Genomic DNA, 14,531 nt, shown 5'->3' on the forward strand with positions numbered 1-14,531 from the left:
CAATTAGATAGTAAACATATACATCTAATTATGTGTGTTCTAAATATGAAATGTAACTGAAAACACATAAATTTAGGAACAAATAAATATCTGTAGAGTATCTATCTTATAGATGTGTTTAGATTCAATGGACCTCCGTTCTCTTTTTTTCATTTACTATTAAATATTTTAATAGCAGAAGTTTTTTTTTTTTTTCAAAACTATACAAATTATAGTTAATACCTCAGATGGTTACTCAACTATGCACTTCTCTCTTATAAAGTCACTCAACTTTGAATTTTAATTCAAAAGTCACTCAAATATTAACTCTTCCCTCAAAAAGTCACTCAACTTTGAATTTTAACTCAAAAATCACTCAACTATTAACTATTCCCTCAGAAAGTCACTCAATTTATTTAATTATTATTTAATTAAAATTTGCTGATATTAATTGTTTATATAACAAATCAAAAAAAAATTAAAATAAAAAATATCATTTAAATCATTTAGTGATCCACCCAATTAACCCGATCTATTAAAAAATATAATATAACTCATTTTATTTTGTCCTTAATTCTAAATTAGTCCCTCAAATGGATGTAAACTCCAAGAGATTTACATCTCAATCTTGTTATTCTTACACCTATTGGATGTACATTCCTCGTAGGAAGGTCATACATACAGTTGTGTAGAAAGATGTTGTCATAGCCTCGGGATATATTTCAGTCTTGACAAAGAGTAGAACAACTAATTAAGCATATGCTCTCACCATTACATACTAATATAGTAATGATATTGATGCAACATGAAATAATGTTCATTCAAATAAACATACTTCACAAGCCAGTAAAGATTCCCTAGATAAAATGATCTACTTTGTCAATTTAGGATCAAGAGTGTGTTTGGTATGAAAGAAAAACGTTTTCCAATTTTCTAATGTTTGGTTGGGACAAAAGTTTTGGAAAATGTTTTCCAAATCAATTCATTTTTCTCAAAATTAAAGAAAATGTCTTCCCTTCAAAAATAAAGGCTAATTTTAAATTACATTTTTTTTTTGAGAAAAACATCAATTTTAAAAAAAATATTTTCAATTTCAAAATTTTATTTTTCCACCCAATCTCTCTGACCACCCTCCCCCCTCCCCTAACACCACCCCCTCCCCAAAAAATTAATTTTGTTTTTTAAAAAATATTTTCAACTCCAAATTTTTATTTTTAAGCTCCTACCTCCCCCCCCCCCCGCCCGGCCAACCCCCCTACCCACCCCTACCAGCCTCCTCACCCCCAACCCCAATTCCAAAAAAAATAATTTTTATTTTTTAAAAATACTATCAACTTCAAATTTTTATTTTTTAACTTCTACCCCCTCCCTCTGCCCCCCCCCACCCCCTATCACCACCACCCAAAAAAATTATTTTAAAAAATATTTTCAATTTCATAAATTATTTTGTATTCTAGCAAAAATAAAAGATGTTCCTCAAAAATATTTTTCATTCATAAATCAAACACTAAAAATCATTTTCGAAAAATATTTTCTACTCACCAACCAAACATGAGAAAATAAGTCCAAAATCTTCTTGTTTTCCAAGAAAACATTTTTCATGGAAAATATTTTCCTTCGTACCAAACACACCCTAAGAGCAAAATAAAATGAGTCATCGGATTAAGTAGGTGGATCACTAAATGGTATTTTTGATTTTTTAAAAAAATTGTTTTGTGATATAAAAAAATAATATCAGTAAATTTTAAATTAAAAAAATAATTAAATAAATTGAGTGACTTTCTGAGGAAAGAGTTAATAGTTGAGTGTCTTTCTGAGAGAGAAGAACATAATTGAATAACTTTTGAGTTAAAATTGAAAGTTGACTGATTTTATAAGAGAAAAGTGTATAGTTAAGTGACCACATAGGGTATAAACAATCATTTTTTGTGATAATCTTAATCCAAAATATATACAATCTTGAATGAATTTATTTCCACAAAAGTGGTGCAAAATTGGTAGGCCACTTGATTTATAAAAAGTGAGAAATGATGCATGGAAGATATGGTTTTGATACGTATACAAAATTAAATAAAGATGCTACACGTTTCCTACAACTTTGTTTCTTTCAATACTCACCATAATTCATTGATAGCGATCGATGTTTTTTTTCTAAAAAAAACATCCCTTTACTTCTCACGTACACTATTATTTGATCTTAATTATTAATATCAATTAATTCAATAATTGGTGTTTATTAATCCATCTTTATGTTGTTTCCTAATACTTCTGTAACATAGTTAAATCAAACTTATCCACACTTGCTAGCTTGTTTCATGCACTATGTTGTTTGATTGCAAATGACTGAATAATAAGTAGTACCTTGGCTTCGTTATTGTACATATTAAATCCTTACTAGTAATATTTTATTTACTCTTAATACAAATAAAATAACAATATTACTCTAGGCAATCACTTTTTTTTAACCGTTTAATATATCATAGTATTATTTGATTTGAATAATTAGTTGTTATTTACTCTATAATTCAATTTCAATGTACATGTTGTGTTAGCAAGGTTCTAGGGATGGAATCGAGAATCTGTTGATTTATTCCAATGATGACTTGATTTCTTCCAAAAAAAAATCGTAGCATAGTTATTCGTTTTAGCAGCCAAATTGAACTTCTCAAGAAATTCACGGCTCAAATTATTTGTGGTGTTTTTCTATTATATATTTACTTCTAATAAAATTTTAATTATTTGTATATTTTTTTAATGTGTTAAAATAATAATAATTATAGTATTTCTTTATTAAATTCTTATACTTTATTCATTTATGTTATTTTCTCAGTAATTAAGGTCTTTATAGTAATAAAACTACAAAAATAATCAATGTTGTGTTAAAATTTTATTTTAAACCGATATTATTTGAAACGAGGGAATATAATATATAAATATTTAGGATATTTACACGCATATTTATTTGGTTTTAAGTGATGGATGATATTTTGAATTGATCTGATAGCAACAAAATCGAGTTGGGACACGTTACCTTTCAACTATGTGACCTATACAAGGCACTACATAAATCCGTCCATGGCGCTACTGTCCCACGTAAACTTTATTCCAAAATATTAAATAATATTGTTAAAAAATAAAGAGTCAAATTATTTAATTAATAATAGTTTTTGAGTTTTAAAAATGTTATAAATTATAATATTTTAAAGATATATAAAAATATTACTACGAAGGAATAATATAATTATATTATAGAGTACTTTTTTGGAAAAAGGAAACAATAGTATCATATGTTGATACTCTGATCTCATCTTCAAACTCACTTATATATATAAAAAGAAATAAAAATAAATAGTAAAATATTTAAATTATTGCAGATTGGATTGGTCATGCAACTGAATGTTTCCACTAACTCTTTTTATTTTCCTCCTTTTTCTTCGCCCTTTCATAACTCTGTTTAAGCAATTAAGGGTATGTTTTGGTCAAAAATATTTTCTCAAAAAAATAAGTAGGTATTTTACTTATTTTTTCATGTTTGATTGGTGAGTATTGAGCAAAAAATATTTTAGTATTTGATTTTTGAATGAAAAATACTTTTGAGAAATATTTTAATTTTTTATAAAGTAGAAAATAATTTTTAGGGAAAATGGTCTGATATACCCCTCAACTTTGTCATTTAGAGCTGATATACCCCTTGTTATGAAAGTCAAAAAATAATTTATGTATGAAAAAAATTAAAATATACTTTGAACTTTGATAGAAGAATCATATATGTCCCTAAATAATTTTTTAAAAAAAATTAAAAGTAATAAATATAAATTTAAAACTAATCTTTTAACTTCCGTTAAATAAAGGGTATATATGAGCCATTTTGTAACGACAAGGGTATATGTGAGTCGTTTGTATAACGGTAAGGGCATATATGGGCTACTTTTATAATGAGGGTATATCAGCTCCAAATGACAAAGTTAAGGGGTATATCAGACCTTTTTCCCTAGTTACAATAAAAGAAGTCAAAAAATAATTTATATATGAAAAAAATTAAAATATACCTTGTACTTTGATAGAAGAATCATATATACCCCTAAATAATTTTTTTAAAAAAAATTAGAAGTAATAAATATAAATTTAAAACTAATTTTCTAACTTCTATTTAAATGAAGGGTATATGTGAACCATTTTTTACGGCAGGGGTATATGTGAGCCGTTTGTATAACGGTAAGGACATATATGAGCCACTTTTATAACGAGGGTATATCAGCTCCAAATGACAAAATTGATGGGTATATTAGGCCCTTTTCCCTAATTTTTAAGATAATTTTTTTAAAACAAACAAACTTAAAAAAAAGAAATTGTGAGTGGGTGAGGGGCTGATAGGGGGCTAGTGGGGTGGGGTGGAAGTCAAGAGTAAGAGTGAAAAAATAAAATTTTAAAATTTAAAATAATTTTTAAAGTAAACTTAAAATATTTGTAGGGGTAGGAGGGGGGTGGTAAGGGAGTGGGTTGGGGGCTGATAACGTAGGTGGGTGGGGCGAAGGGATGGTAGGGGTGGGGTGGGGACTGATAAATGAGTTAATATGAAAAATATTTTTAAAAAAATTTAATCCAACCAAACATCAAAAAATTAAAAATATTTTTCTTTGTATCAATCACATCCTAATTATTTTATTTTATTCTGACTATACCAAAGTTTTTCCAATAATTTCGTGTTTCATGCCAATTGTGAACACCCCATTAAATTTATCAAGAGTCGCTACTCGCTAATAAATAATACTGTCAAATTTGATTTTTTAAAATATCTTTTTAGGTACTATTTTTTAAAAAAGAAAGTAAATAGTTGAATAATCAATTAAATTTTCTTTTATCGATATTAAAACAAGACCTTGTGCTCGTTTAATATTTCAAAAATACTTTCGAGGAAAAAACTATTACTATTTTAAACTTTTGAAAAAACAGCTCTGAATTTTATTTTAAATAGATTAATTAATTTTTCAAAAATTCAGTCAAATTTTAAATAGATTAATTAATTTTTCAAAAATTCAGTCAAACTAACTATTACTTCCTAAATTCGCCGGCCAAAAATTTTGACTTTGAATATTCAGCTTTGTTAAGAGACAAACATGACATCTTCTGGGAAGATGCTCGCAAATACTACCCAAATTTTAAATAAATTAATTTATTTTAATTAATTAAATTAACTAATGAACATTATTTCATTTTTCTATAGTAATTAAATTTGTATTTTCAATGCTACTAAGGAAGAAATATAAAAAATACTTTTTTTTATTTTTTAATTTTGTGAAACGATAAGTACTAATCTATGTTTAGTAAAAAGTAAGAACGATATATTAATAGAAATTAAGGGAATATATATAATGGGTATAAATTTGCTCGCTTTTATGTAATTAAAAATAATTTAGTAAGTTACATGCCCTAGTTTAGTGGTTAATGCCACTAATTAAGCTAAACAAAATATGTTGAATCTGGTGATGGCCGGCCAGTGTTAGGGCAAACTTCAAGAAAGTAGAGTTACCTTAATCTTGTCGAACGCCTGTTTTCTTCCTTAAAATACTCATTAATCTTCATAAACAAATTAGTATTACTACAAGATTTAAAAAAAAGGTAAATTGTTGAAATTCTCTTTATATTTATGATTTCTTATTAAAGAAAAACTGAAGGAGTAATATAAAACGAAACGAGGATAAGTAATAGCATAATTTCTATTTTTTCATAAATTAAAAAAACAAACAAAATTGAAACAGTTAGAGTGCTAAACATTCTTTCTTATTTTCTGCTTTTCTTTGATTTACATAATTTTGTGGATCAAGGTGGAAACACCACTAGAACTAAAAAGAAAATCCCCACCACTTCTTCAAAAGTTAAATAAATGGAAAAGGCTGAGCACTGAAACACTAGCAAATATGCAAAGCCTCATTTTTTTTTATTTTTTTGTGGCCAAGAACCTATTTAATTTTGTTTTCTTTGATCATGGAAAAAGCAAATTGCTTGTCCAAATACTTAGAAGGAGAATTTCAAAGTACTAGGTCTTTGCAAAAATTGACAAATATAACTTATAAGTGTAAAAAATATTTGGTATAGTATCCAAACTTTTCAATCTTCAATTTTCAAAATAAGATCGGAGTTAAAATTTAAAATTTATGAATTTTGAATTCCACACTTATTTGAATATATACAAATTTTTCATATTTAATATATGCATAATATATATATTTGATTCTAAACTTGGTTTCAAATTTTAACTATTCTACCTTTAAATAAATAAACACACAATTTTTGAAGCCTAAGAGATCAGTGAAATGCAAACGCTCCATGTGTATTAGTGAGTCACCCAATAATTGCTGACTAATTTAATGTTTTATAGGTCCATTTTAGAATTAAAATGAGATTTTGATTGGAAATATAAAAATATAAATAAAAGGAATTCATTAAGGATAGCATTGTCATTTCAACATTTTTTTTTACCATTGTGAGCCTCAAAATTTCTTTTAATTTGCGCAAAATATGTGCACATCACGCGTTTTGCTACGTAGAACTCACATGTTTATTTATTAAAAGTTTAGATAATTAAATTCTTTTTATGCACCGTAAAAATTAAAAATTAAAATTAAAATTTAAAATAAAATTTAGAGTCTAATATTACAAGCCAATAATATAATAGCCACCCTATACTCCAAAATTATTTGATTTTTGAAAATTCTCATTTTATTTTTTTAAAGAAAGGATGATAAGTAGTCGAGTGCAAGCTAAAGGTGCTTTATAGGTAGGGGCCATATAGGATTACTTGATAGCCCCCTTTCTTCAATTTAGTTTATCAATTTCCTCTCTTGAAGTTTCCAATCCTAAAAGTTGTGGTCCACAATTTACATAAGCAAACAAATTTGCCCCAATTTAATCGTCACTTCGCATTCACATATTTCAACATCCATTAAGATAAAAAAACTTTGCTTTATTTGTGGTGCTCATGTCACATAAGTGTCAAAGATTATCACTCGTTATATTAATCATATATTAAATGACTCGATTGAGATTTTTATATAAATTAGCTCAAGTTTATTTTATTCTCATTTAACACATTTGGGTAATATTATTATAGACATATAAGTACATGACTGCCTATCTATAACTTGTCCAAACGTCATAAATAACCTAAGTACTCAAATAATATTCGTCGTATGAATATATTACTTTTAACCTTCAGTTAATTTGATCATCTCAAGTCTTATTCAACTCATATAGACAACATTGTTAGTTTTACTGTCAAACCTCGATAAACACATAGTAATTCAAAAAATTAGGAAGACAATTTATTAGCTCATAGAAATTAACTATAAAACTATTACATGTATAAATTTAAAAGAACAGATGTTTACTTCAATCATCTTTTTTAAAGAGGAGTGTCATGAATATTGAGATTCGTTTGGCATATAATATTTCAATTTTCATAAATGTAGAAATATTTTGTATTTCTACATATTGGTCCGACAATAACCGATCACTTCTCTTTCCTCATTGTCTATTCTCTCTCTGTATAATTTTGTTTTCTATGAGTCTGATCTACTTTTTATTTTTATTTCTAATATAGCAGCATATAACCACATTCTTTCTTGTAATTGTCATGTCACCGTCCGAGCCAACTCCCTGAGTTATTATGTCGCAAAATATTAGAAATCACAATAAATTATGTAGTTTGAGGTGTGTCGATTTAATTCGATATAAATTTTAAATCTGAAAGAAAATGCAGCAAAATAAATTTAAAGCTGTTTTTCCTCCTCCTTTCATGAGCATTTGAAAAGTATGAATAGAAAAACATACTATTCAAAACGTCGAATGGTAGTAAAATACCATAAAAGACTAATAAAAGTCACTTATATTTAAAACAATTTAGTAGAAGTTTTAAACTTTGCCATAAGTTATTTGACCAACTATAACAGCATATGAACGCTGTCATATTTAAGGCTGATAAATGAAAATTCCGTTTTTAACACTTTCTCCTTTTATTTTATTAAAAATAAAATTTAACTTATACACATAAATATTTGTAATTTGGATTATAACATAGTATATTTGAAAGAAAGAAAAAAAAATATTTGCTTATGGTGCAAATGAAGGTTGCTTTCTATGTCCAGTGCGATATGTCAGAATATCAGCTAATTTGGTGCCTCCTGTCAATACATTCATTCACTGACAAATACTCACTCACCCCACCTTCTTGCTCTGCACCTTACTGGTAAATTTCTTACCCTCTACCTGGCCCCCACTCAAAAATATTCTACGACTCCATTAGAGAAGCTCCAGCCAAGAAACAAAAGTGGGTGTGGTAGATAACCCAAATCTCACACATTAATATGGATTGAGGCCACCCTTCTTGTTTTGAAAGTATAATATTGGGTTCTTGTCATATAAAAAGTTGAGATTTTTATATTCCATTGTGTGATATTAATAAGGATTAGTGTCACATATATGTATATATATTTTTTGTCATCATTTATTCCATTTGTATAAAAAGAAAAAGCAGCTACTTCCAATTTCCCACCAACTTTTTGTTCCTCGTCCCAATACTATCATCTTTGTTTTTTTCCCTGTGGTGTTTTGTGTCTGTCCCTTTGATCTTCTTTCCTGTGGGTCACTCAATTGCTCAGTCCACTCATAAAATTCTTGGATTTTGCTTCCAATATCTTCAAATTAAGGGAACCACTACCCATTTATTGGGTCATTAATTTCTTCAAGATTATAGTATGAGCTTCTCTTCAAGTGTTTGATAACTCCAGTAATGGATATTGAAAGTTGGGGCCGTCAAAATCCCATAAAGGTCAGAACTTTGCCAATATTATGTTGCCCATGTTTGAAAAAAAATTGAGGTTTTGAGTCATTTTTGATAATCCAATTTTGTTGCAGAAAGAATCATGGAGGACTGTAATAGCTTTAGCTTATCAGAGTTTAGGTGTGGTTTATGGAGATTTGAGTACTTCACCTCTATATGTATACAAGAGCACTTTCGCAGAGGACATTCAACATTCTGAATCTAATGATGAGATATTTGGAGTTTTATCATTTGTGTTTTGGACATTAACTCTTATTCCATTGTTAAAATATGTGTTCATTGTGTTGAGAGCTGATGACAATGGTGAAGGTGGGACTTTTGCCTTGTATTCCCTGTTGTGTCGATATACCCGGGTTAGCACTTTGCCTAATGGCCAATTGGCTGATGAGGATCTGTATGAGTACAAGAATGATAGAAATTTATCAGCTGATAGGATTGGGATGAGCTTGAAATCAACTTTGGAGAAACACAGATTTTTGAAGAAAATTTTGCTCATTTTAGCATTGATTGGTACTTGTATGGTTATCGGTGATGGAGTCCTTACGCCTGCAATCTCAGGTATATATGATCAGAGATTTCAATATGTGTGTGAAAAATCATTAAATTTTTACAATTATCATGCTGTGAACCTGTAATCATAAAAGTGCAATGAGTTCAGGGGTAGGTTGAACGATCAAATTTAAATTCTGGATCTGCCTCGTGTATAATGCTTGTTTGACTTAGTTTATTGCCAGATTGGAGATGTGATCTTGCTGATAATTAACCCTTTTTTTAATCTTATTTATGGTGCATTGAATCTGCAGTGTTCTCTGCTGTCTCTGGACTAGAACTTTCAATGGCAAAGCATCATCACCAATGTGAGTCCATATCTTTTGGCAGATCTGTTGTTCCCTAATGGCCCCCTTGCCCATATCCCTTGGTGAAGAAAATGAAGAATCATAAGTCATATCTATTATATTTTACAGCTTTCTTCCATATTATTAAAAGATGCTCATTCTTGTTATGTCAAAACAGTACTTATTAGATGATATTCTGATGCTCTAGCTAACTGATTAACTGAAAAGACCTAGGAGTGTTTATGACAAAGTGTAGAATATAATAATTGAAAATAGTTTCTGGTCTAGTGTATGTCTGGTTTAAAGTAGTCATAATGAACTACTTTCTTTGTTAAAATTTATTTGTTTGGTTTTGACTTGACATGAAGTTTAAAAAAGTGAAGTGTTCTTAAACTAAAGACAGGTAAATTATACTAAAATATTTTTTAATTTTGTGATCTTAAGCATGTCATATGAACAATTGGAATTGAGAGACATTCTTTTTTTAAACGGACTAAAAGGAAAGTAAGACAAACATATTGTAACGAGGGAATATTAAGATAGAGATCAATTCCTTCTGGCTGATCTCATCTGATTATCTTTAGCTTTTCCTGATGCCACTATCTTATTATAATTTGGTTTGTGCATAGTTTAATCAGATATATCTGGGTTACATGTAACGAGACTCAGGGATTTAAAGTTGGTTTTCTTTATCTGGAAACTTTTTCTAATGGACGTGCAATTTGTGACATGGAGAGGTTGCCAATATCTGATGAAGATGCATTATTGTGGGTCCCTTGATACTAAATTAAAGACAAAAATGTATATGGTAATCAAAGTCAGATCAACATCCATAAATAAATAAAGTTAGGTTCTTTCCCCACTGTGGTAGACCATATTGATGTTATCCTTATTTTTAAAAGTAAGGATTCAACTTGAGACTAATAGTATTATTTCATAAAGCAAGAGGCTGCGGGATTATGTTTGGTTATATCCGAAATTGAATAGAATTAGTGGAAAAAGATTAAGTTAGTTTGGTACAACCACTATTATAGGTATAAAGTATGTTAGTCTGATTAAAATGCGTATTCCACTGAATTGGAAGGAAAGAAAATATACTATTGGTATGATGTCTCTTGAAGCTCCTTAAAGACAATTGCCCTCTCTGTTGTGCCTGAGTCACGATTTGCATATCTGGTATTTAGAATGTGAGAAATGAGCAGATAGAATGGGGGAATGAATTGGACAAGTACACCTATGAGCTTTTATACATAGTAATCTAACATTGGAACATAGTAATGCAGCAAAAGATTTACTGATATGCCTTAAAATTGTAGATAGTGATTATGATAAGGAACTGTAGAAACTAATTACCTAAATAGTTGGGTGTGTCTGTTTGACAGCAAAATGATAACTGATAGTTTTGTTGCAATTGTTTGGAGAATAAGCTAAGAAATCTTATTATTCATATAAATATTGCGTGTGGCCCATAATATGGATATTCCTTCTCTAAAATGGACTCATACTAGCAACTTATGGATTTCTGTATCAAGAAAAAATCTGAAAATGTGGTTCAAACCAATCATATAATTACAGATACAGGACAGTTATTTGATGATGCTTGCTTAACTAGTATGGAGTTTTGATGATTTCTCGAGTTAATTTTTGAAATTATGGGAGTCAGAAGCAAACTTATTTTGTTTCTATGGATGATGAAGATGTCACTGATTATTGTTATAGTCTAAGATCATACTGAAAATCTTTTTGTTGAAACAAGAAGCAATAACTGTGGAACTAATGAATATTATGCTGAAATGATTTGTATCTGCAGATGTAGAAGTTCCAGTTGCTTGTGTCATACTTGTGTTCTTATTTTTTCTCCAACATTATGGGACACATCGACTAGGATTTCTATTTGCACCGATTGTGATTACGTGGCTTTTGTGCATTAGTGCAATCGGGGTGTACAACATCATCCACTGGAATCCCCATGTTTACCAAGCATTATCTCCATACTACATGTACAAATTCTTGAAGAAGACCCAAAGAGGAGGATGGATGTCACTGGGTGGGATTTTATTATGTATAACAGGTAGCCCATTCATTGATGTGAAATTGTTGTCTTGATGTTTACGGTGGGATTTGTCATTTCTTTGCTTGTCAAATTCCTCAAGTTATTTGAGTTAATATTGTATTCTCTGTGCTTGTCCATCATTCAGGTTCAGAGGCTATGTTTGCTGATCTTGGACACTTCTCACAGCTGTCTATTAAGGTAATTAACTCGAGTCTTGACACAGGACGGTTTTGCATCAGTTTCCTGAACTTTGCTTCAAAAGAGTGCCATCAAATATGTATCCCACATTTTGGAGGATACTGAGCTAATGTGTGTTAAACTTTTTATCGTCAAAATGAGATTTTCTGCTGTTTTGTTCAATATGAATAAAGGTCCTTGTAGATGTACCAAGTTAAAGTGCTTTATGTTTGGCAACTGCAAATGCAACCAAAATCCTAACAAGAGCTGCTTCTCTGCAGATAGCTTTTACCTTTGTTGTTTACCCATCATTAATTCTTGCTTATATGGGACAAGCTGCGTATCTTTCCAAGCATCACGTTATCGCAAGTGATTACCACATTGGGTTCTATGTATCAGTACCTGGTAAGTACTTTGCTCCTCTTTTCTCTACATCCTCATTTTTTTTAATGCATTTGAAGTTGCAGCATTGTTATCTCTTTTAACATCTCAGCATATTCATATGTTCATCACTGTCTCAGAAAAACTACGCTATCCTGTTCTGGCTATTGCAATACTTGCTGCAGTGGTTGGAAGCCAGGCCATCATCACTGGGACATTTTCCATAATCAAGCAATGTTCTGCTTTGGGTTGCTTCCCAAGGGTCAAAATAGTACATACATCATCCAAAATCCATGGCCAGATTTACATTCCAGAGGTAAACTGGACGCTGATGGTGTTGTGCTTGGCAGTTACTATTGGCTTCCGCGACACAAAACACATAAGCAATGCATCAGGTATCATCAACAGCTAAATAATATGCTTTATTATATAAATGCCTGATTTTCATGTTTTCACAGCTTATTCCTCCTTTTCTTTCCTGACCGGAACAGAACTCTCTTTTAATACATTCGTGGACAGAACAGAAAATTCACTTCCCTGTTATTTTCTGATTTTAAATTGGTCCTGTTGGTTTGTTATAACATTAGAATCACTTGGTTAGATACACGTTAGTACGGAAACTGCAGGGATAAGTTGCAAGTTACAAAATTTAAGAAGACAGCCTTCTAAAAATATACTATTGAGGAATTTAATTAACTCTCAATCTCATAGAATGTGATAGATGACAATGACAATGTTGGTTTAGTGTCTGCAATGCTTACATGTAATTACGTTTGCAGATTTACCGTTTCTTGAATGCTTGTGTTTTGCTGAGGTTTGAAGAATGGTTGGTAGGACTAAATTTTGTTGGAAATTACAGTGCAACCTTTCCTCTTTCAGGTCTGGCAGTTATAACTGTTATGCTGGTCACTACCTGCTTCATGTCTCTAGTCATTGTCCTCTGCTGGCACAAAAACGTGTTGTTCGCCATTTGCTTTATATTCTTCTTTGGTTCCATTGAAGCCCTCTACTTTTCAGCATCCCTAATCAAGTTCCTCGAAGGGGCCTGGGTACCGATTGTTCTGTCTTTTATATTTCTAGGAGTCATGTATAGTTGGCATTACGGAACCCTGAAGAAGTACGAGTTTGATGTTGAAAACAAAATTCCCATCAACTGGCTGCTCACCTTGAGTCCCAACCTGGGTATTACACGGGTCCGTGGCATTGGCCTCATTCACACCGAGCTTGTTACAGGAATTCCAGCTATTTTCTCCCATTTCGTCACCAACCTCCCTGCTTTCCACCAGGTTCTTGTATTCCTTTGCATCAAGTCCGTCCCAGTACCTCACGTGAGACCTGAAGAAAGGTTCCTTGTTGGAAGAATTGGACCGAAAGAGTACCGTGTCTACAGATGCATAGCACGATATGGTTATCGAGACATTCACATGGATGACGTAGAGTTTGAAAAGGACTTAGTTTGTAGCATAGCTGAATTCATCCGCTCAGAGGGACGAGGACATAGTTTTGAAGCTGTAGAAGATATAGACGCGAATGAAAGGCTGACTGTTATTGGGACAACTTCAACACACATTGATGGGATAAGAATATGCGAGGACAACGGAGAGTTGACTCATGTAGATACAGAAATGATAGAGATCAGCTCGCCAGAAGTTCCACGAAAAAGAGTAAGATTTCTGGTGCCTGAGAGCCCACAAATGGATGCAAGTGTTCGCGAAGAGTTGCAAGAACTTATGGAAGCTAGGGAAGCAGGGATGGCATTTATACTTGGTCATTGTTATGTTAGAGCTAAAAGGGGTTCAAGTTTGATAAAAAAGCTGGTGATTAACATAGGATATGACTTTTTAAGAAGAAATTGTCGTGGACCAACATATGCATTGAGCTTCCCTCAAGCTTCAACATTGGAGGTTGGAATGATCTACCATGTATAATTTATGCTTTACTTTTTTTCTAATTAAAGGATAGAATTGTAGCATATGTTTTTTGTTTTTTTTTGTATTTCAAATTCGAAAAGCTTTGTAAATGTTGTAATGGTACACGAGTTTTTGCTTTATACAAGGCAATAAATTAAAAGGAAATACTGAACTTTAGAGGCATGTACGTTTGAATAAAGAGATGGAAATATGAGTTTAACAAGTTGTTTAATATTATCTTGTTATGTATTACGTGGCCTATGTCTCTTCTTATGTATAACTACTTTATTACGTGGCCTATGTCTAACGGGGCTAGGGTTGGACGTTCTAAATTTTTTCTTTTAAAATGAAAAGGA

The 14,531-nt window shown here is 30.8% G+C and overlaps 1 protein-coding gene across 1 annotated transcript; it reads left to right on the forward strand.

Annotated features, from left to right (window-relative positions):
• The first annotated feature begins 7,508 nt into the window (after positions 1-7,508).
• On the forward strand, positions 7,509-14,407 carry LOC101248158 (potassium transporter 8-like). Its single transcript, XM_004232239.5, has 8 exons — positions 7,509-8,806; positions 8,893-9,376; positions 9,622-9,675; positions 11,465-11,725; positions 11,853-11,905; positions 12,166-12,289; positions 12,406-12,660; positions 13,145-14,407. The coding sequence occupies exons 1-8, from the start codon at positions 8,768-8,770 to the stop codon at positions 14,191-14,193; spliced, it is 2,319 nt and encodes a 772-aa protein (XP_004232287.1). The 5' UTR covers positions 7,509-8,767; the 3' UTR covers positions 14,194-14,407.
• The last annotated feature ends 124 nt before the right edge of the window (positions 14,408-14,531 follow it).

Source organism: Solanum lycopersicum, chromosome 2 (genome assembly GCF_036512215.1).
Source record: "Solanum lycopersicum chromosome 2, SLM_r2.1".
NCBI classification, from domain to species: domain Eukaryota; kingdom Viridiplantae; phylum Streptophyta; class Magnoliopsida; order Solanales; family Solanaceae; genus Solanum; species Solanum lycopersicum.